This window comes from Apteryx mantelli, chromosome 29 (genome assembly GCF_036417845.1).
Source record: "Apteryx mantelli isolate bAptMan1 chromosome 29, bAptMan1.hap1, whole genome shotgun sequence".
Taxonomy (NCBI): domain Eukaryota; kingdom Metazoa; phylum Chordata; class Aves; order Apterygiformes; family Apterygidae; genus Apteryx; species Apteryx mantelli.
Window position 1 is genome coordinate 6,931,387 of NC_090006.1, and position 22,703 is coordinate 6,954,089.

Genomic DNA, 22,703 nt, shown 5'->3' on the forward strand with positions numbered 1-22,703 from the left:
GGTCCCACACCCCACATGACCGGGCAGCACTTGAGAGCAGGCACACGCTGACCATCCATGGGGGGCAGCAGCTCATAGCGGTGGTGCCCCCTGGCCCACACCCTGCGCAGCCTGCCCGTGCACCCATGCACCCGCGCCGCAGGGCAGAGCCTCCAGCCTGGCCCTGCGCAAAGAGGCGCACCGCCAGCTGGCCAGCAAAAAGCATCCCCCCCCCCCCCGGCCCCATGCCTGACCCCTCTCCAAAACATTACGCCTGCACGGAAATCCCTGCTAGGGCACGATGCGGCTTTGGGCCCAGGACAGTGAGCGGCTCCGGCAGCATCGCCCAGTGTCTGTGCAAGGGAGGGGAAAACACTCCTGTGCTTCCCATCGCCGCCGGTTTATGGAATCTCGTCAGTTAGATACTGCCAGAATTTGCCCCAGTATCTTATTACTGAAAAGCTATGGCAATTTTCCTTCAATAAACTGAAATTTTAGCACTGGGCACAGCGAGGCCACAATAGTTCTCACTGCCAAGATGTCAAACAACAGGGAGTAATGAGACCGGCTGAACGGCCAAAAGCCTCCTCGAGGAAATCGCGCTACACTTGAAACGCAGCCGAACCGAGGGCGACAGCAAGGCACGCTGGGAGCGCAGCAAGGATTTCCTTCAGCTGGCCCGGGCGCGCGGCCTCGCCGCCACGGAGCGCGCCAAGGTCCAAGCATCCCTGGTGCACGTGAGACGCGCTGTGCCGCGCCAGCCCCTCACCGAAAGCACCAACACAGACTAGAAAACAACATCTCTTTATAAAAAAGGGGGGGGGGGGAGAATCACATTGTAATGGAGTAAGTCAGCAATTTTAGTTAAGTGAGTATTGATACATGGAAGGAAAAGCATAAAAATAAAGAACAGATATTAGATTTGAAAATAAATGTAAGTTGTAACATCAGAAACAACTGCTAAAATAATGTAACATGAACACGCTGCTGAAGTTTGCTGGTCAAAAATAAGAAGGATGCTGAACGTTTTCACAGTATCTGGAGCTTTTGCGCACATGGAAGAGGAGGAGAAAGCCGACACCGCTTTTGCGGGGCCGAGCTCTTCATGGAGGCGGCTCTGGTCCGGCACGCTACTCCGGCTGCTCTCGCCCAGCGTCCGGAGAGAGACGGGGTGCATGTCACTCCAGGGAGAGCGAAATGAGCTGGACCCGTTCTCCTAGAGCAACTTCACGTGGAAACCCCCTGCCTCTGCTTTGCCAGCGCAGGAGCCGCTGGAAGCGGAGCACGTCCACGCTAGGGGTGTCCGGCGGAGCCGGGCAGCGCCCCACGGACACCCGGTCCCCCAAGGTGACCGGCGCGCAAGGGACTCGCTCCAGCCTCGCGGCACCTCTCCCTGCTTCCAGTCACCTTCCTACGAGGGACTTTGCCGGCTCACCCAGCAAACGCCCACTCGCACCGTGAGACTCCTGCCCTGCCCCGAGGGAACCGGACGGGGTAAAACGCTCCTTTATTTGACCACGCTGAGACATTTAGGATCTGCTTCCACGTCATGTTTCTTTCCTAGAGTATGGGCTCTGTTAACCTTCATGCTGCTAATGGTTATATCTCTGTTAGCCTTTAAAGAGCGTAAGATTATTCACTGAAGTAAAAAAGAAATCATTCCAGCTAGAGCAATGAAAAGCCTTCTGCTTTTGTTCACTGCCCAGAGAAGGGGGCTCTTTACAATGCTGATTTTCACTAGTCTTTTACATTTTTTCTTTCTCAAAATGTCCAAACAGAAAAAGGCTCCCCCGCCCAATTTGCCACACTTTCCTAAATTAACACTCTAAAGCTACATTAAAACAAAATTTAAAGATACCTTAACCACCTACAAATAATGTGATGTTACATCAAACACATTTCTTTCAGTGCTGTTAATTTTACCAAAAAAACTCCATGTACAAAGAGAGTAGCAAGGAACTGGAGTGATGCCTAATCGTCTGCCCACTAGATCCCTGCAGAAACTGCTGACAGATCACAGAGCAATTTAGCAAAAGAACAGTAAAATTACTATCCATGTACATGGATATTTCCCAAATACCTTGTCTGAAATATTACATGCAAATCTGCTCAGCAGCTCTGATCTGCTTTCCACGGACCGATATACAGAATCAGAGGTGTGTTTAAAGTAATCGATACAGCAACTAGTAACATAGTTATATTATGCTTTAAGTAGGTAATCACAGCAATAAATTGCTCTTTCCCCAGGTCAGGCCGAGGCGCGGGACTTGGTCTGGGCGTGACAACGAGCAAGGCTGCAGCGAAGCACCTTGCTCGCGGGCACGCTCCCCGCCGCTCCGTCCGCGCAATTTGTGCAGAAAGCGCACGAGCAGGACAATTGACGTTAGCAGCCCCTGCGCCGTTGCCCGCAGCCGCAGTGGGGATCCGGCCTGGCTCCGCTCCCCTGCCGCCGCACCAGGCTTCGGCTCAAGATCCACCGGGGAAAAGCAGGCAGCTCGGAGCAGCAAACGGGGCCAAGGCTTGACAATGGCTCTGCACGCACGTGAACTGGTTTTCTCCTTGATTTGCTATTTCCTGCTGAAATACATTCTTTCTTAAATTCCAAACCAACAGCCCGTTACGCAGTACGTCTCCAGAGGCGGCCTCCAATTAGGATGCCTCCAATAGGCATCTCTCCAATTGCAGAAGCAGCCGCTGCTCAGCACGGCCAGCGGCAGGAGCCCCGGGCAGCGCTGGGCACCGTGGCCACGGCACTGGCACACTCGTTAACCAGCTTCGGAGCTCAAAGCGTGCCGCTTCCCTACCCTGGGCCCTGTGACTTTTTTTTTTTTTTTAAGTAAATTGATAAAGTACATTATCTACAATGATTAATTTTGCATCAAAGAAACAACACTAGTACAAACGGTGGCCTAAGACAACCCCGCGGGATTTTCTACGTGTCCTAAATGCAACGCTCTTTAGGTTTTAAAACATCGTTCAGAGCTCTTGGCTTCTTCGTGAAATTTGTCTGCCATAAAGTCTGCAGCTCTGTCTGCATGTAGGGAATAACCAGCCTCCCTGAGCTACAGAATAATTAATTCACCAGCTTTGAGGGGGGTTGGTTTAAACCTCAAAAATAGGGATTTGTTATTTCACTTAACTCCAATTCAGCAGGATTATGTCAGACTGCCTGATATTCATTCTGCTAGAGTAATCGTGATTGATGAGAATCATGAATGGAAGCAGGATAGTATAATTAATGTGGAGCAATGTGGGTCTATGGAAAAGAGAGCTTGCCCAATTAACAGAATAATGAGTTTCAGCTTGGTCGATAAAGGTAATCATTTGGATGCAGTATTCTTTGTCTTCCATAAACTATTTGACCTCACACTACATGACATTTTGATTAAGAAAAAAAAAAAACCCAGAATGATACAAAGCAAGTTGTCACACATCAAATGGATTAAAACTAGAAACTGATAGGTCCCGAAGCGGCTGTAAAGAGGGAATCACAGAGACGATGCATTTCCCGTGGCGCTCCACTGGGACCGGTCCTTGGCCTTCTGCAACCTGATATTTTGCCAGCAGCCTGAAGAAACTATAAAAACATCACTGGTAAAGTTAGCAAGAGACACAAACCGGGGAGCCGACCGCGAGCGCTCCTGAAGGCCGGCGTCCCAGGCTCGCCAGCACACACCTCCACGCGGCTGGAAACAAGGCGCCTGCCCAGGAGCGAGGAAAGGGATGGGGACGCACGAGGACGGGGACATACGGCCGGAGCCCGGCGGCAGCCAGGAAGGGCTGGAGGAGCCGCGGGCGGTTCCAAGGACGGGGAAACGAGCGCCGCAGGCTCGAGGAGCTTGTTCAGTCTCGTTCAGCGGGGACAAGCATCCTCCTGATGGCTATGAGACCCCGTGCTGAGAGTGGGGCTCTCCGTCCAGCAGAGCAAGAGAGCACGAGCATCCTGTGGCTGAGGCTGACACTAAACAGATTCAGACTAGAAATAGAGTGATTTTTTTTACAGTGAGGGCAATTAGCTATTGGGAGGTCTTATCAAAGGTTGTAACAGATTATCCATAACTCATTAATTAACTTTTATCATCAGGATCAGATGTTTTTCTAACAGACTGGCTCTGGTCCAAGCAGGACTTAATCTAGGGCAATCCTGCAGCCATAAACACAAGACTAAGACAGGTCACGGGGGTCCTTTCCGATCACGTAATCTCTTGCGGTAACGTCACACCCCTCCACCTGCCCTCTTTACCTGATAGTTGATATTTAAATGAATTTACATATCCTTACAGCTATAGGTCTTTGGATATTGCAGATGTAAAATAGCTTGTGACCTCAGTGACTAGTATAAACTCGTCACACTTGCATACGCTGGCGCTCAGGAAAATGCCGGTATGGGGGAGGTGGGAGGGCTGGGATCTGCGAAGGAAGCGCTAAAAAATAGAGGGTCAAACAGATGGGATTCGGGCTCCAGCAGCCCCGCGCAGAAGGAGCGAGACCTGAACCGCTGCGCCCGGGGCTGTGCAAGGTCCAGGCCAGCAGCACCCCACCGCCCGCCTCGTCATTTGAAGACGGATGGAAACGTTGGGCAATCAGGAGACTTCATCTTCTTCATGAACTTTTTGAACTCTTTGTTTTTCTTATCCCACTTGTAGATGGCCGTCAGCAGGTACTGCGTCTTCACCTGGCGGCCCATGATGAGGAAGTAGTGGCTGAGGTTGTCCAGCTGATGGCAAGGGCAGTCGGCCCCGTTCTTGAGGAACAGTACGAGCTTCTTGAGGTTTTTCTTCCTGATGGGCCCCAGCTTCAGGGCCTTTCTCTTCCTTGGAACAATCATTTTATCCCCATTCTCCTTCTTCACTTCCTTTATGGTCATCTTAAGAGCTGAAAAACAAGACAGAGAGAAGCGAAAAAACAAAGCGACTCCTGAGCAACCTTCATTTGCATGGAAGGCCTTCTTGCTGGTGGCCAGGCAGGACGCCCTAGAGCCAGGGGGACCCGGGCGCCCCGTCTCAGCCCCTCTCTGCCCAGCTGCAGTCACCCACCACCCTGCACCACTCCGCGCCTCTCCGCTCCTCTCTCCCAGCCCCTGGAATGACTTGGACTGTTGATCTGTCTGCATGGTGCGCCTGGCGAGAGCTGCTCCCAGGAATAACGAGACCCTCGACTAGCCAGGCTGGTGGAGATGACCCAGCCCTCGGGATGCGATACAGAAGTCCTCTCCGACTGGAGCAGAGCCGTCCCCATCCCCATCCCCATCCCCATCCCCAGGGGCATAGGAGGGCAGCGCATTAGCACCCCCCGTTCCCTTTCCTCCCCTCCACAAACCATGCTCAGCCCTTGCTGTTCAGCTGCCGCGGCGCACTCCTGCTAGCAAAACGTTCGCTGAATAAATAACCGATTTCCCTGCCCTAGGAGCACTGAGAAGTTCCCCAAAGAGCCACGGGAAAGGTCAACGCAGCTTCTCAAACGCTTGTTTTCAGTCACGCCTGCCACTCAGGTGTCTGCGAAACAAGTTTCCAAGCATGGCACATCTCTGCATTGAGCGATAAAGGTCCCTTGGAACGAGCCACGTCTAGAGGGGACCTGCTGCCTAGGCAGGACTGCACTGCTCCGACAGCGGTGCACGGAGTGGGCGGCAGAGCACGCACCTTCTCCAGGAGAGCGGCAGCTAATCCAATACCACTTCAACGGAAAATATTTTCCTCTTTGGGTTCAGCACTCTGAGTTAATCGCAACCCGAATAAAAAAAATAACGTTCCTGTGCCGTGACCATGAAGAGGAATTTAGTATACATGGGAAAAATGATGAAAATATGTTGTACATTAAAGTATCACTTCTGTGCCATTTGGCTCTGCCTTGTTTTGGGGGAAAAGCACATATGGCCAAAAATCACTAACATATTTCCATCATTTGGGAGTTTACTTCAGAGCTGCAGATAAATAGTGCTTGGATAGTGATTAATTGCTGTCCCTTTCTGTTTGATTCTCAAACGCGTGTGCAGCAGACAGCACTGCAAAGCCTCTGGATCCGGCAGGGAGGCGAGTCCCCCGCAACGCCGCTCCTCGCAGCCCTGCTCCGCTGGCGCTCACTGCACTGAACACGCGCTGCTTTCTGGACGGCAGCGCTACGCGCCGTTCCAGACACAGATGGCAGCAGGACAGCGCGATGACAACCCTGCACAGGCAGCAGGGTCTGCGCATTGCCCTCCTGCTCCCAGCCACTGCACTGGCAACAGGAGTGACGGTATTTATCTGCTCGCGTGCCAGAAATATCTGTTGCGCTTGCCAAGAGCCCTGTTGTGTTATACTGTTACTGTACAAGAAAGTAATCGAGGACTGGAAACCTAAGTGAAATTTTTATTCCATCTGTTTTCCAAATTCAGGATGTTTAAGGAGCTAAAGAGATAAAAGCTTTAAGGAACTAAAGACATTGAACCAGATCAATTTGCAATGGATCTGGAAAGCGGCGCAGCAGGTTTCATGCAGCTCTAAGCTCCATGACATAAACTGGGCAGCAGCGTCCCTCATTATGAACCTCAATTTCTTCATCAGTTCTGACTTTGAACCCTTGCACTAAGCACAGTGGTTTCCAGTGTAGGAGGAACAGTATAATACCAGTAACAAGAGACTTTCTCGAAATGGCTTGTTTGCAAATTGCTTTGCTATGATCACTGCAAGCTCCCTGGCAGCTAGCGGAGGCGTTGTGCTGCTCCAGCGTCACAGCACCTGGAAGGCAGCGGGTCTGGCAGCCCCGCGCCATGGGAGCTCACCGCCGGGGCAGCTCCGGGGGGCACAGGAGCAGCCCGGGCAAACCGTAAACCCAGACGCTGCTAAAAATCTGTCCAAGCCCCACTTGAGCAAAGCAGCATACGGAGCCAAGACCAGATAGTGCCGAGGAGAACTGCCGAGGTGGCTGACAGGGGAAGCAAACGATCCCGGTTAGGATTCTGCTGGTGCCGGCCCTAACGCCCTTCGGCCGCCAGCAGCACCGGGATGCTGCAGCGCTGCCCAGCTGCAGGACTGACAAGTTCCTGCTGCCTTGCCGTGGACTAGGTAGACACACGCGAGCGAAAAAAGGACGTTACAATGACTGCTCAGTTTTTTGCCCTCCAAGAGCCACCAGATGCCCCGGTCCCTGGCTCAGGCCACGTCGCTGGGGCTCGGAGCGCTCCCGGGGGCCAGACTCGGGGCACCCCGGGCTGTTTTGCAAGCAGCCGGCCCAGGCACAGCTCTTGCATTTTCCACGTGTCAGAAACGCAGTGCCGAAGGGCAGTTTCATTCCAGGCTGTGCACCCAGCTCTGGGAGCACAGCACCGCAGCGGGAGACGGGCCCCCGGGGCTGCGGCGTTCCTAAAAATGAAGGATTTGGCAGGGGGAACCGCGCAGCCTCGCCTGGCTCGCACCCCCCAACCCCATAGACACCTCCGCGCCGGCAGCAGCGGGCAGGGAGAGGGGAAGGCTCGTGCGGGACGGACGCGACCTCGGCTTGGGGGCCGACAGCTCCCTCCCACAGAGCCCTTCCGGCCCCCGCGCCGCGCTCGGCATCTCCTGCTTTCCCGCTGCTGGGGAGCGCTGAGCCCCAGGACGGGGCAGCTGAGCCCGGGCGCCCCACGAGGGCTGCGACGGCAGCAGAGCATTTCTGCACCGTCGGCCGCCGGGACCCCTGCCAGGCGAGGCGCTCCAGCCAGGGTCGCCGCAGCACCGGATCCATGCGGAGCAGCATGCGGAGCAGCACAAGGAGCCGGGTGCAGGGGCCCCCCAGCACAGCCCAAGTGCCGGGCCCGACCCTCCCAGCCCCGCTGCCGCCGCAAGCTCACGGCGCAAGGACCAAACACAGCGCCACCGCCCTGAAACACCACTGAGACGTCCGCAAAGGGGCTGCGCACACCGGATGGCTGCTGGGACCAGTCCCCCCAGCATCCTTGATCCAGACAGCACCGCAGCACGAGCCAGCCCTTCCTTTTCCCAAGGTGCTGTCCTCTAGGACTGATGACCGGAGCTGGCTGCGAACATCAGAGCCGGCCTCCGACGCGCACAAGCCAACAAGGCCGGAGCTCAGCCCAAGACCGTGCCTAGCAGCGGCACGGCCGTAGTGCAGACCCCGGCACGGCTGCCCTGGTGCCTGCAAGACAGGCCAGCATCAGCGGCCCCATCTCCTCCACGGTCCTCCTCTGCCTTGCACTTTCCCCTTCAGGTTTCCTTTCGCTCCCGGGTGCCCAGGGAGGACATGCAGAGGGAAAGCCATCGGCTCCAGATGCACAGCCACCACATCATGAGCCTCAGTTCCCACTGGGTCAGACCCTGCTCTTTAAGACAGTGTGCGCTCCCGTCAGACCAGAGCCAGGAATCTGGCCCCGACTACAAATAGCTCATATCAGATCAGAGCATAGCTCTGCTCTCTAATGCAGAGAGACCAGTGAGCAGTGAAGACATAAAAATGTCTTTTTTATTTCTGCTAACATGAAACAGGATATATGAAAGTGTTCGTTCACTCAGACCGAAATTAGTTTGGGCAGCAACAGCTCCAGGAAGAGCAAAGGCCTCACAAAGTTGGTTGGGGTCCAATCTGGCAAAACGCATTTTGCCTTTCATCCCTTGCTACCATTCTTATTGGTATCTCGACCGTTCCAGCCTCCTAGTACCATCCCCAGCACGGGGAAAAGGAAACCCAGACTCCTGGGCAAGCTGGGAGCATTGCAACCCTGAAGCCAAGTGCCTGCCTACCCACCCATCAGCACCCTTTGCTCCGTTGCCTTCCCCATGTATTTCCAAGGACTGTGCCATACTACATGTCCTTCCCGTTGCCTCGGGCTGGCAAGTGCAGGGCACTCGCATGCAACCAAGCCACGACACCAGGGTGCACCCACCACCAAGCAACCCGATAACTCAGCATGGCTTCATCGCTGCAGCACCAGGAGCCTCTCCAGGCTCAAGGAAAGCATCACCTCCTTCCTCAATACACACCTTTTTCTACTTACCCACCACAGGCCAAGAGTCCAGCAAACCCCTAGCTGCCTCTCCCCACCGCAGCTTTCTCCATGCCACAGGGCTCCCCCAGTTCGGCCGCCTGCTCTTTTCCCAGAGGCACTTCTTCCACTTTACAGACTACTTCTGCCCCAGCATCGAGAGCATCACACTTGTGTCGCTGCCAGGGGAGGAGATGCGTCAGACACTGGAGTCTGTTTATTCGTCTTCCCCAGCAAGTCCAACAGCTGTCAATCTGCCCAGGGAGCACGCTGGGTGAAGCTGCACATGCACACGAGCCGTCCCAGCAGCCCGCATTGCTCCCAGGTGGAAATCGCCCATTGCACCCCTCCGTTTCCTTTCCTATTGCTTCTGCCCCAACCTTGAGCCCCAGGGCCTGCTCCTTGCCCTGCAGCGCGGGGAGCAGAGGGCACAGGACTGACAGCCCTGCACTTGTCCTCAAACTCGGCTCCGCAGCTCCTCTGTGGCCTCTGAGAATGACAAGGGAGAGAGGGACGAAGCCTCCCGCAGCAGCGCGCATCCCTCCGTCTCACCTGCAGCTGGATGCCCAGCGCAGGCCGAGGAGCCATGGGGCTGCAGCAGCAGCAGGGCACATATGGGCTCTGCGGGGTGCACCCAGGCACCATCCCAGAAGTTGCACAGGCAACTTCGACCCATCCAGCACAGCCCAGCTGAGTGAGCTCTGAGTTGTGCAGCTGCACCAAGACCACTGTGCCCCCACAGGCACCTCCAACCCCTCATTTCCAGCATGCAGCAGCTGGGGATCGAGACCCTGCTTCTGCCACCTTCCTGCATGCATGGACAGAGGCCCCACTCCAGCACCCTGAGGGGCAGGGAAGGGAACGCGAGAGAACGGAAAAGCTCTGCTGTTCCTTCAGCCTCATTGCTCCTCCCTTTAGAAATCACCCGGAGAAGGAAACCTGCCAGAAGACACATTAGGGCTGTAACAGGAGAAGGCTGTAGGCAAGAAACTGTCAGTCAAGGGAAAAAATAAACAGCATGTATTGATTGTACCGCAGTCTCCAGCGCAGTGAGAGCCTGTTCAGCAGGATCCACTCAGACCCTGGAGAAAGGGCAGAAACAATAAATAAAATCACCGAGAGAGAGAGAGGAATGAACTCCAGGAGACTGCAGGGCCAGCCCAGCCTGCACAAAGAGTAAGAAATAAAACCTGGATGCAGCCCAGGGAGGCCAGGCAGGATGCTGTGGGGGCACAGAAGGGCGATCTCACACTTCATCATGCATCCATCACCATTCCCAGCACATCGGAGCTGCACCAAGACCTGAACTGCAATTAACCCAAGCGTACCCAGCCCAGCCACTTCTGGAGCCCACCTGTGCCACCGCTCGCTACCACCATCTGCTCTGCAGGTCCCAGCCCTGCTCCAAACTGCAGCGACACTTCTGCCACCTGGTCCAAGCCCTCAGCACCCGGCAGGCGGACCTGGAACAGGGACTGGTCAAAGCAGCACCCGTTCATAGCCAGAGGTGTGACAGGATCTCTCTGCACACCACAGGGACAGGGACTGCTGCTACAGCAAGGAACTGAGCAGCAAACTAGGTGCAACACTGGGAAGCCGCATGCAGAGATCCTGGGGTCAAACACTTGCTCGGCTTCAGCCCCTGGGTCACCATCGCAGTGATATTACTCCTGGGCTGCTGCCAAGGAAGACTTCCCTGATCTGTTGCGAGCAGCCCCTGGATGAGCTTCGCATGCTCAGAGGACGCTCAGCAGCTCAGCTCTGCCCCTCGCCAGCAGAGCACCTCTGCTCCAGGCACCTTGCTGAGCTCTCGCGGGTCCCAGTCTGAGCTCGGCAAGGTGTCTGGACTGGCAGGGAGCTGGAGGGTAGACAGCAAACCCCGCTGATGAGCACCCACGCTGTATGTCAGCAGGCCCAGCTCACCTGGCACAGACGACGATGCTCTGTGCAACCCCACAGGATTAAGCTCTTGGTAGAGACACACACTGTGGTTCCTCACTGCGGTTCCTGTACGTCTGGGAAGCCACTCAGGATTCCCAGCTCTTGGCTGGTGCCCACCAACCCAAGTATGTGGTGACTTAGAAGGCTCCTAGGTGGCAGCTGTGGCCAAATCTGGCTTTCTCCCCCCTTGGCCCTGCTGACTCAGAGAGCTTGGGCTGCTAGAGAGAACATCTGCTTCCAGACCCCAGGAGTCTTTCCAGGTCCTCTTTCTCCCCGTCTTTGCTCCTCTGCTCCCCAGTGACAGCCCAAGCAGCCACCCACCGTCCTGCCCTCAGTCCAGTGGGGAGCAGGGACATGCACCAGGGACTGCGCTTGGAAGCCGAGTTTTGCCAAAACACCAAGCCACTCTTGCATTATCTTTCATTTTCACCAATATCCGCAACCACAGGCAGTGGGGAAGGCTGCACTGACACGTCCCTGCTGGAAGTGCCTGAAAACCTGTTGCGTCACCAGCGAGCAAAGAACAGCCCTGCTCTCGGCAACCTGGAGGATGCACGCCGAGCTCGCACAGGGACACACTCTTCTTTGCCAGGGCAGCTGCTCACTCCGGTCCGTTTGTTTTTAAGCAACACCACAGTGCTCTCAAAGCACCAATACCATGAAATGCCTTGGCACACTCGGGAAAGCCTGGAATGGGCTCTGATCTCCTCGGCAGGGGCTCTGACCTTGCTAATCGCACAAATTCAGCTCGGCCTGGCTATTCCTGCTCTGAAAGGAGCTGCCCAGCTGCGTGGGCCCAGCAGGGAGTGGAGTTCCCCCAAACCACATTCGCCATGGTTCAAACAAATGCAAATCCAGAGTCCTGCTCACCCACGAGGCTGGCAGATCCCAGCACCCCTCCAAGCACCAGCATGTTGTCCAAGCCCCCTCTCCTGATCCAGGAGAGACAGACCCCTTTTCCTTACAGTCTTCCTGTGTTCACAGCTGGATCCAGCTCTCTTCTTTCGCTGCCCTGGAGACAGACACTGCTCCTGGGCTGGTGCACAGCTGCTGCCTCCCACCCCGGCACAGCCCCACATCAGCAGTGGGCAAAGCACTTCTCACCTCGTCTGCAAAGAGCCATTGGGACGCAAGTGAAACTCACGGTAATGCTATTGCGGGAATCGGTGCAGGAACAGCGGGTGAGCAGGACCCACCAACAGCTGCCCCTCGCAGCACGCGTTAGTTTAAACATTTATTGTACGTGTCTGGCTTTGATGAGGATCTGTAACCTGTCAGTTGCCAGTGTTTACCTTGGTGGATGTGCATGAGAAACCTCAGTCTGCAGGTCTGGGAGTTTATTTTAATGCCAGATAAACAGCTCTCCTTGAGAAATCACCCTTATGACAGTAACCCCCAAAGACTAAACAAAGATCCAAGGGCCATGCACACTGCTTTGGGAAAGCTTCTTGGAGTCAATTCCTCCTCAGCTGGCTGCTCTCCGGGGCAGGGACATCCCCAGGACTACCCTGCGCTCTTCTCCCTTTTAGGGCACCGGCAAGATCTCCCATTCCCGCATGTCCTCTGTGCCAGGTTCGCCAGCGGTGCCAGGGACACACCAGGGACAAAGACGGCTGCTACTGGCTTCGTTTCAGCCGCTCACCAGCTCCCTTAGGCCGAGGCAGAGGGGAGCCGGGCGCCAGCTCCTGCCGCCCTGCCACGCGGCCGGCGCTGGATGCAGGACACAACCTGCCAGGGCCACCGAGTTACCAGGGCCTCACTGCACCGCTTGCTTGGCTCCAGCCTCCCAGGTGCCTGTAAACCGGGCACATCTGGAGGCAGCATTAACCGTACCCGGGACTTCTGCTGGGTGGAGAGGAGAAATACACTGACAGTAGGAAGAAAATACCAAATGCAGCTGCATGAAACCTACACCACTGTAAACCCATGCAAATGAGCTTTTCCACTGCTCTTTATTCTGGTGACAAGGGAGGAACAGGGGAACAAAAGGATATCCAAAACACAACCAGCTTTCCATTGTGAAGAAAGAATGATGGTTCACATGCAGCAGACACCAGCTGTGTCCTGCTCAGCTGCATCTGGACTTTTCTACAGCAGGGAAGTCATCTTGTTGTGAGACGAAAACCTCTTTCTGAGGCAAAAAGAGAAAGCAGCAGTGGGAAGACAGAGGAATGGGAGGAATCTCAGCATCAGCAAGAGCTCTGACGTGTTTAAAAATAAAGTTACATGTTGGATTCTTGCTGATCCAGAGAACAAAGAACAATCCCAAGTTACTTACAATGGTTGGAAAAACCCTCAGACTCTGCTCTGGCAGAGCAAATGCACAATTCTATATAAAGCAGGGGGAACGCACTAACGAGGGGGGCCGATAAGTGCGTTGATGCAGGTACAACGCCTGACACCAGGCCTGAAGCGATGCCTGCCAGACCCAAGCGCCCGCACACCTGGCTCAGAGCCGGCAGGTCCGTTCGCAAAGCTGGCTGGAGGCAGAAGGGAGAAGGGAGGTTTCCATGAAAACCTTCACCGCACTTTGGTTAAGCAGGGGGACACACAGAGGTTGAGGTCTCCTGCGTTTCTAACTCTGCCGTTCAGCAGTGCACAGTAACCCTACATCTGCCTGCTCGCTGCAGCCCTGCCCCGGGAACCGCCTGCCAGGAAACATTTCCATCCTCTGGACTCTGTCACCACAAAATTTCTCAATAGTCAACCTACCCTGCGGGCAAGTCCATGTCTCAAGCCTCTGTGCCGAGGCTGTGAATACTTCTGGTTTGGCTTCTCCTCCTCGTTGTGTAACCGTCCCGGTGCACGGGGAGGATATTTAGCAGCAGGGGCTGATGACAAGCACGCGGTTAAACTTCCATTTCCCTTCCCAGCATTTGCCCACCAGCAGGACACCGCCACAGCTCATTCAAGTGTCTGGGGACACGACAGGTATTACCGGACCCGCGTCTGCAACGGGGAGCTGCTGCTCCCACCTACCACTGCTCCAAGAGCGGGTTTTGGAGCCCAAAGCCCCTGCGCTGCATCGCCGCCACCCGGGCATGTGTCCCTGCCTGCCCTGCCCAGGCGAGGTGCACGGTTGCAAACACTGCTTGCTCCATGTACCATGAACTTCCTAATCTGCCTTTTATTCCTCTCTCAGCTAGGGCAAGCGACAGCCCCCCGCGGAGCCCCAGATGGGGTCGGCGTAGGGGCCGGCTGCCCGGCAGAGCTTGGGGCGCTGCCCCGCACTGCCTTGGAGTGGACAACCCCACGGACGGTGAGCTGAGCATCCCGCTCCTCGGCCAGACCAAATTCATGCCTCTGCTACCCGATCCGGCTGGAAGTAGGCGCATTCCTGAGAAACCATTATATGGGTGTTCCTGTTGATGCTTTTCCCTGTTGGAAAAAGTCTGCACTGAACTTGGGACATTTGGCATACCAAACCCGCAGGAGAGTGGGGAATTCATTTCCAGCAGAGAGGGCAACACACCAGCACGCGGAGCAGGTTCGGGTTTGCATAGCACGCTCTGGCACAGGGCGCATTCAAGTGCTAATCCCTGAGGAATGCACACCTTGTTCAATATGCTTTTAATAACCTTCCAGGAAAGTTACATACACCAGCAAGGATGTCAAAACCAGTTAATTCTGGGTTTGATCTGAGAAAGCTAATATTTTTCTCTGTGATATTTTTTTTATGAAGTTCTGTTTACCTATGATTGTCTGACTCACTTACTTAGCCATAATGCATTTAGGACACAGCTTTCAAGTAGCTCTGCAATTTTTCTCCCCCTCATTGCTCAGCCCTAGCGAGACAAGGACTGGCTTCGGGTTTTGTTTTGTTAAATACACCTGGATTTGACAAGAAGAGCGTAATGTTGCTAGAAAGAAACCCAGTGGTGCAGGCAGTCTGGGGGAAAGGAAGAAGCTAGTTTGCTCACTTCTCGTTGAGAGTGCAGCGAGCGTCCAACCCGCCCATCGCTCCTGCCAGCGCACAAACCTGTGAACACTGGCGTTCAGTTATGAACTCCCAGCGCTTGATAAAGAGCGGACATCTCCGCTTCTGCCCCGTGCCCGGGCTCAACCCACCACCACCTTCCCAGCCGCTCAGGTGAAGGTTTCTGGTTTTCTGTTCCCTGCCGGGGCCAAAGGCGGCAGCAGCATTTTGCAGCCCGCGGTGTTTCCTTTCGGCTGGGGACCCCACACCTGGGGGCCTCGTCCTGCGAGAGGCGTTTCGCCTGGATGGGGCAGGACAGATGTGTAGAAACGCTGTCCAATATCCGACAGCACCCGGGGTTCCCTCCGCTGCGGGTCGCCGAGGCCAGGCACTCGGGAAGCTGGCCGGGACCCCACAGGCTTCGATGCCAGATGGTCCCTGTCCCCGTCCCCATCCCCATCCCCGTGCCCACGCCGCGGCACACACCTCCGCGGGGCAACACTGACATCTAGAGGCACGCTGGCCGCCGGGAAGGACCGCGGGCCACGCGCCGAGCCCGCGCGGCCTCCCGCGCCCCACAATCCCCAGCCCCTTGCGCAGCAGCTCCCGCGTGCTCCACCAGCTCCGGAGCGGGCATCCAGCCTGCCTGGAAAGCACGGGGAAAGGCAGCCGGCCAGGAGCGCGCCTACCCGGCGTCAAGTGCCACCTCCTCCACGTGCACCCGGAGCCCCGCGCGGGGAGGAGCCGCGGGAACGCTTCCCTTACCAAACTCGCTGGCGCACAGGTGCTCCACGATGGCCTCCGACTTCATCTCGTTGTCGCACGGGGGACACACGGTCGTTCCTGGCAAGGGAGAGGAGAGAAGAGGCGATGGGGAGCAGGCTCCGAGGCAGCAGACGCGGAGCCTGGCTGCCAGCCAGGGCGGCCCCGCTGCCCTGGGCACCACGGGCGCGCGGGGGCAGCCAGGACGGGTTCCCGGGGCTTCCCACCGGCAGCGGCAGCCTCGGGCATGGGAACCCCTGCAGATGCCTCCACAAAGCGGGGAGCTGCGGTGCAAACCAAGGGGCTGCTGCCACCTCGCCAACAGCACGTGCAGCCTGCAAGCGCTGCCAGCACCGAGGAGGCCAGGCGTGGGCACCGGCGCGGGCACTGGCAGGCAGCTGCCCAGGCTGATGGGCAGCACTGCCAAGGAGCGGGGTTTTTGGGGCGAAGCCACTCCAGGGGCCCAGTCCACAGCCGGCGATGCCCCTGCACCACGTGTCGTGCCAGCCGGCGCAGCGCCAAGCCCCAGGGCACAGCTCTCCGGGGCCGGCCGGGGGCCGCCCGCTGTGGCAGGGACTCGGGAGCAGTGCGGCCGGCTGCAGGCTGCCCCCCGGCGCTGCCCCCCGCCTCCGCGTGGCCGCGTGAGGCCTCGCTGCTCCTGCGCAGGGGACAGTGGCTCCGCTCCCCGGCTGCCCACGCTGGTGGGCGCCCTCCCCGAGGGGACACCAGCCCGGGACATTGCACTGGGATCCATCTCGGCAGGAAAGTTCATTTCATCCAGAGAATAAGAAACCGTTTCCAGGTTCCTGTCTCCAGCCAGAGCAAAGACCACCCAGCAGCACAGACGTAGATTTGTGCTACTGACGGATAAATTTATTGAGCTGGAAGACGCTGCTTCTGTTCCCGGTCCAGCAGGACGGAGGGCTCTTTCCCACACAAGAGAGTTATTCTCGAGGACTGCGCTGCGGCGCAACATCTGCTGATTCCCGCGTGCAGGAGGAGCGCTTCCCCCCGGCCGCGCAGCGAGGCTGCGTGCCTGCCGCGGTGCTAGACAGGAGACGGGGAGCGGCGCCCCTGGCACAGCCAGGCCCCCGGCACCACCGGCAAGCAGGGCGCTGCCACGACCTTCCCGGACGCACTCAGGTCTCTTCAGTCGCAGATGCCCCACGGGGCTTCAGCCGAGACACTGTTTTTTTGCTGCGGCTCGTTTCTCCCCTGCTGCCTGTCCTGTGCCAAATGCTAATTCTCAGGGTCATGCACCATGTCTTTATTAATCACACAGGCGAGACAACTGGCCGTCCAGCTGCCCCGACATACGAACAACTAACAAGGTACAAGGTGTTCTTTGCAGCACCCGAAAGCCAATGATCCCACGCTGGGGCGTCTCTGTACCCAGGAGACAATGCAGTACAGCTGGAGAACAGCCTCTTCCAAAACCCTAACGTGCAAGAGCCACGTCTCCTATCTTAACTTACAGCAACGCAGACAGAAGCAAAAGCCAGCCTTTGGGGATGTGGCGACGTCCCCAGGACTTTGTTTTCAAATGAGCAGTCAAGGAAGATCTCCATCCAGGCTGCACATTTAATGAACTCCTGGTGCGGAAGCAGGGATGCTGGCGGAGGGTGACGGCCCAGCGGCGTCTCAGCTGCAGCGCCCAGAGGCTGGCTGCTGTGCCGAGACCACCGCGAGCCCACGGCCCCCGGCTGGGATGGGGACACCAGTGACGCATCGGTCAACTGCGGCAGCTACCACCGCACGAAATGCCCTGGTGCGCCTCACAGCCCGCCTTCGCACCAGAGACTTCTCAAGCCTCCGTGGGCCAGATAAACCACGCAAAAGCCACCACAGCATCCCCCCAATGAGGTCTCCCTGCACCCACAGCCGGAGGGAAGAAGGACTCGTCTGTTCCTTGGTGAACAGGCAACGCCGTGGCAGCACGGACAACCGCGGCCCCAGGGCCCCCAGCTCCGGCAGAGCCAGCAGCAGCGCTGGACCTGACGCAGTGGGAAGTGGCTGGTGCCAATCCAGCACCGCCAGCAGCCACCACCGCAGGTTCACGGGGCGCCGCATCTGCCCCATTCCCACCAGCAAGGCAGCACATCCAACAGCTGCGCCGCCGGCGCATCTTGCCGACACTCCTCTCGCCACGGAAAACATCTCCCCGGGCTTTGCAGAGCAGCCCGGGCAGGGCGAGCGCTGCCAGTCACCCGGCGCGGCAGGAACAGCCCTGCGGGGTGCCTGGCCCCACGGCCGCGCCAAGCCCTCTCCCGAGTGCAGGACCGAGGGCACCAGCCGCAGGGAGTCGCGGCCGAGCGCCGGCACCCAAGCCGAGTTGCCCGCCCCCACCAGGCAGCGGCACCGTGGGGCCCCAGGTGCCACCAGCTCCAGGGTTGCGCCGCGGGGCAACTTCGCCTCAAGCAGCAAGGAAGCTTGGGGTATCCTGCAAGCAGCCGGGGGTAAAGACTGGACACTGTCTCTTACCCTGCAGCAGTTGCAATGGGGCCCATCCTCTGCACTCAGCAGCTTTACGCCAAGCACAACCCCAGCCCGTTTCCAGCTTGCTTTTCCCCTGCTGACCATTTTCTAACACACGGCTTTAGAGCCGGCTTATTCCAGGGGCAGGAAAAGGAATGTGTAATGCTATATTAATCTGCAACTCCCCTGATGCATCCTGTGGGCCTGCAGGCTTTACCGCCTCATGCTTAAGGAGAAAGGAATTCGGCAGGTCAGCTCTTTGAGAGGCAGAAACAAATTCCAATTTTAAGGTGTTAATGGGGAAAAATACTGAAAGGGCTCGTTCTTATTAATGCCCAGAGAAAAGGGGGGACACTGCTGGGTTCTGACCCTCTTTAAATCAACAGGAAACACAACCCAGTGCCTGAAATCTAAGGGGGCTCCAGGAGTTTGCGCCAACAGCAAACCGTGCAAACAGGCACAACCCATGCACAAGCTCTCTGCAGAGCCCCGAGCAGAGAGGGCCCCCGCACCGAAACCTGGGGCTGTACCGCAACGCACACCCCTGCTCGCTCTCCAGAATGCATCGCTTCTCCGCACGATGTGCGTGACTCGCAGATCGGTCACGGTGCCAGGAGCTGGCACACAGACTGCGCTGCCTCTCACGAGCTCTGGCCCCGTTTTACTGTCCCAGAGGCCACGTCCAGACCTTTTGCAGAGCATCAGCGTGGGAGCAGCAGTGCAGGAGAACTCGCAGCGTTGTTTTAGATTATAGCAATGGCTGCAATTAACTTCCAGGCTCGCTCTGCTCACTCTCAGCTGTTCGGGGCACAAGAGTCACAGCACACAGCATATTTGGTAAAGGGAATCCGTTTCCCTATCCACAGATTATCCGCGGTGACTGCATGTCAGATCCCTCTGCTGCAAGCCAGTGTAATGTCACAAAAGCCAGCACACCTGAGGGCAGCAGGTCTGGCCTAGACGATTACCAGAGGGCCTAGCCTTCTCCCTCGGAAGAAGCGTTTTCTAGCAAGATTGCTGGTCCCCTCTCGGACCAGTGCTCCAGGCAAGGGGATGAGCACAGGGGGCTCAGCCTGACCCACCTCTGGGGCTCCCCGTGCTCAGCTATATCACGTGCAATAGTTTCTCCTACAACTGGGCTGCCTGAAATACTTACAAGAGCTAGGGGGATGTAAAGATGGATGCATAAACTTCTCTGCTGAACATTCAAGAGCATTCACATTTGTACAAGAATTTTAAAGACTTACTTTCTGTAAACATCTTTGCAAACAAATTGCTCATTTAAAAGTGCATGGGACATAAGATTTGTGAACCCTGTTTAGCAGATGTTGCATTTATCTGAGCGGCTGCGATATTTTCATGCACTACTTGCCCAGCTCCGATTACTAATTTGTGCTTCAAGTGAACTGTAAATGCACCCTGAAGCTTGTGCAGAGTAAGTCCTCTCTGCATCCCAAACATGAGGGGGAAGAGACCCACAGATGTTTGAAGCCTGAGCTGACGTGATTTTTTGTACTGAAGTCATTTTAGCACTGCCTGTGAATGACACAGTGCCCAAATACTGCGTGGATGAGACGTCAGCAGCACTAGGAGACAGCAATATTGTCCCACCCCAATGTTGCTGTCAGGATGGTCCAAAACCTCAGCGGGAAGTTAGTTGTTCAGCTACACTGAGAAAACAAAGCAGATGCTGCTCACTTCAAGGACTGTTCCTGACTCTTGGGCAATTCATGCCTCTAAAACAAATGACCAGCAAGCAGCCCAGAGTGCAATGAACCTGGAAAGGGGCAGCTCGGGAAGCAAGCAGCTCAGTCCCAGACTGTCCCAGGAGCACTCTTGGTGGGAAGCCCCAGGGGGAATAAAAGCAACCGTTGTACACGCATGCACAATGCAATGGCAGTCTTGACCAAGGGACTAAGTTCACAGAGGACAGTGATTTTAGAGCCTGCCTTGAAAACAAAGAGCTTCCTCCAGCAATTGCATGGGTAAGCATGAGCCGCTGTTAGAAAGCCCGTGTGCCTGCGCTGCCGTTTGCTCCATGCGGGAAGAGGCTGCACCCCGGGAGCAAGAGCACCCCAGCCCTCACCCCTTGACACGGGAGCGCACGTCACACCACGCATCTGCCCCAGAACCCACTGCCGAGACAGGATGGGGAGCAGAGGCTGCCTGCACATCCCCAGTGAGCGTCAGGAGTCACGTGTGCTCCCTGCCCAAGACACACCACTGCTCCCGAGCCGACTGCCTCTGCGCCGCCAGCGCTGGGTCCCTCTCGCCCACCCCATCCCGTCCCGTCCCGCCAGCCCCTGCCGCTGCCCAGCACCACCTCCTGCAGGCACCCCCAGGCACGCCGCCCCTCAGCACTCGCTCCTATGCAAAAACAGGGAAACTAAAGGATAACTGGAGAACTCCACGAAGTACGAACACCGCTGGGAAAAGCGGGGTAATACTGTGTAACCCCTCGAGAGGAGGGACTCGGGCCAGTGGGGTGAGGGTTCTCGGCAGAGCTGAGCATAGTCTTTGTTTGCTAAAGGTAACTGCGCTCGAGCAGCCTTTGTAATGGCAAGCTGCTCTTCAGACAAGCTCCGGACACACGGCACGTAAGTCACTGGAGTTGTTCAGCCTCAAACACGGCACCACCAGCCCCGAGCTCCTTGCAAGCGCCTGCGCTTCTCCCGTCACTAACACGGAGCCCCTGTCCCTTTCAAAGGAAGCTCTGGACACAAGGCGGGTGGGCTGAGGGGTAAAAAAAATAAAAAAATAAAAATAAAAAAAAATCACATTCTCTTTTATAATTCCCTGCCACCTCTCTCTACAGATATTTTTCTTGCCAGCTTTTCAAAATGCTTTAAGGTAGGATGGGTGAGCTTGGGCACTAGGGCATTTATTTTTTTTAAAAGCTTTAAGCAACAAGCAACACTCGTCGTATCTCACTGCAAACAAGCCAGTCTAATTCCAGACAGACTTGTTGAATATAATCGAAAAAGCCAAGAATCACTTCCACTTGCTCCATTGGTTTCTTAATAAGTCTCTTGTCCCTGTAAGCCTGCAGCACCCTCTCTGGGATGCAGCCCTGCAACACGCTTTCCAGCACGCTGCCCCTACCTGAGGGGGTAGCACTGGTTTTCTGCTCTGCGCGCAGCCTCCCCGCCGAGGCTGCGTCCTTAGAGCGGCTGCCCAGAGCTGCTCGGAAAGCGGGGCACCACCATCAGCGTTATCTGCACCATTTATTCAGGCCAGGCAACACTTCCCGTGCATGGGAACGCATGCCCTAGTGCTACAAAGCAGAGAGCTGCAGTGCTGCGCGTTCACCTCCCTCCACGCGCCGGGAGGCTGGTCGTGGCATCCGAGCCCGTCCCGGGTTCCTACCCGCAGAGGCACAGTGGTCATACACTCAGGTGGCTTCCCACCCCGGACCCTAGCCGCGCGCTAAGGGCACTGTGCAGGCAGCATACCCTTCCAGGGACAAGGCGCACACAGCAGCTGCCGCGCAGGGTGCTAGCGGAGCACGTGTTCGAGGCTGCCAGTCCTGCCGGCAGCTGGAGGAGGGACTGCTCCCGAGAAGCAGCGACCAGGTGAGCTGTGCCCTGCCGCAAGACCCTTTCTGTCCAGCACAGCCTCTCCTGTGCGGGTCGCTGCCCTGCCACCCAGGAAAAGAGGTCAGGAGAGGGGCCGTGTCTCCAGGTGCGCATCTTACCTTTGGGCCTGGAGACCTCGGTGGCGTTGGGAGCCGTCATTGCAATGCAGACATCATCCTGGGGAAACTGGTCGCACTTGAGCATCTCTGGCCAGAAAAAGCCAAAGAACTGCATGACAGGCTCACAGGAGTCACGCACGGCCTCGCAGAGCCAGCGGCACGGGTAGACCGGTCGGTCCAGGCACACGGGGGCAAAGAGGGAGCAGAGGAAGACCTGGGTGCCCATGTGGCAGTTCTTGTTGAGCAGCGGCACCCAGCTGCTCGCCTGGTGCTTCACCTCGGCCATGGTCTCGTGGTCCAGCAGGTTGGGCAGCACCATCTTGTCATAGCCCACGCTGTGGCAGAGGCGCAGGTCAGCAGGGATGGCCACGCACTGGTGCGGCTTGGTGTAAAACCGTCCGCCGGGGTAGGGGCCCAGGTCGGACTGGTAGCTCACGTAGTCGTACTCACTGGCCTCGCTGCACGCCAGCAGCCCGGCGGCCAGGGACACCAGCGCCCGCAGCACCAGTGCGCAGCTGCCCCGCGCCCGGCCCATCGCTGCGCCCGCCCGGGGCTCTGCCCGCCCCGACGGCGGCCCCGACAGCGCGGCTGCCGCGCGCTCCTGCCCGCCGCCGCTCCCGGGCTCCGCTCCCGGCGCCCGCAGCCGGTCCCGGGGCTCCGCTCCCGCTGCCCCCGCCCAGCGCCCGCAGCCGCTCCCGCTGCCCCCAGGTGCCGCCGCCCCGGAGCCGCCGTCCGCGCCCGCTGCGGCTGCGGCTCCAGCTCCGGCCCCGGTCCCAGTCTGGCCCCGCCGCGCCGCGCCGCGGGTTTGTGAGCTCCCGGCAGCCAATCAGGGCGGCGCCGCTCGCCGCGCTCGCCCGCCGGTGTCAATCACCGGCGCCGGGAGCCAATCCCGGCCCGGCCCGGCCGCCCCCGGCCCGAAGGGGCGCGGTCCGGCCCGGCCCCGGCCCCGGCCCCGGCCCGAAGGGGCGCGTCCCGGC

At 57.4% G+C, this 22,703-nt stretch overlaps 1 protein-coding gene across 1 annotated transcript; it reads right to left on the minus strand.

Annotated features, from left to right (window-relative positions):
* Positions 1-767: 767 nt before the first annotated feature.
* On the minus strand, positions 768-22,428 carry SFRP1 (secreted frizzled related protein 1). The gene is made up of 3 exons (XM_013946568.2): positions 21,727-22,428; positions 15,561-15,638; positions 768-4,854 (listed from the first exon to the last, which is right to left on the minus strand). The coding sequence occupies exons 1-3, from the start codon at positions 22,259-22,261 to the stop codon at positions 4,532-4,534; spliced, it is 936 nt and encodes a 311-aa protein (XP_013802022.2). The 5' UTR covers positions 22,262-22,428; the 3' UTR covers positions 768-4,531.
* Positions 22,429-22,703: the final 275 nt, after the last annotated feature.

Excerpts from the sequence above, each read along its gene's own strand:
- SFRP1 (XM_013946568.2), bottom strand. The coding sequence starts at position 22,261 with ATGGGCCGGGCGCGGGGCAGCTGCGCACTGGTGCTGCGGGCGCTGGTG. Across the intron at positions 15,639-21,726 it reads CGAGGTCTCCAGGCCCAAAG|GAACGACCGTGTGTCCCCCG; the intron begins GTAAGATGCGCA and ends CTCCCTTGCCAG. Across the intron at positions 4,855-15,560 it reads CCTGTGCGCCAGCGAGTTTG|CTCTTAAGATGACCATAAAG; the intron begins GTAAGGGAAGCG and ends CTTGTTTTTCAG.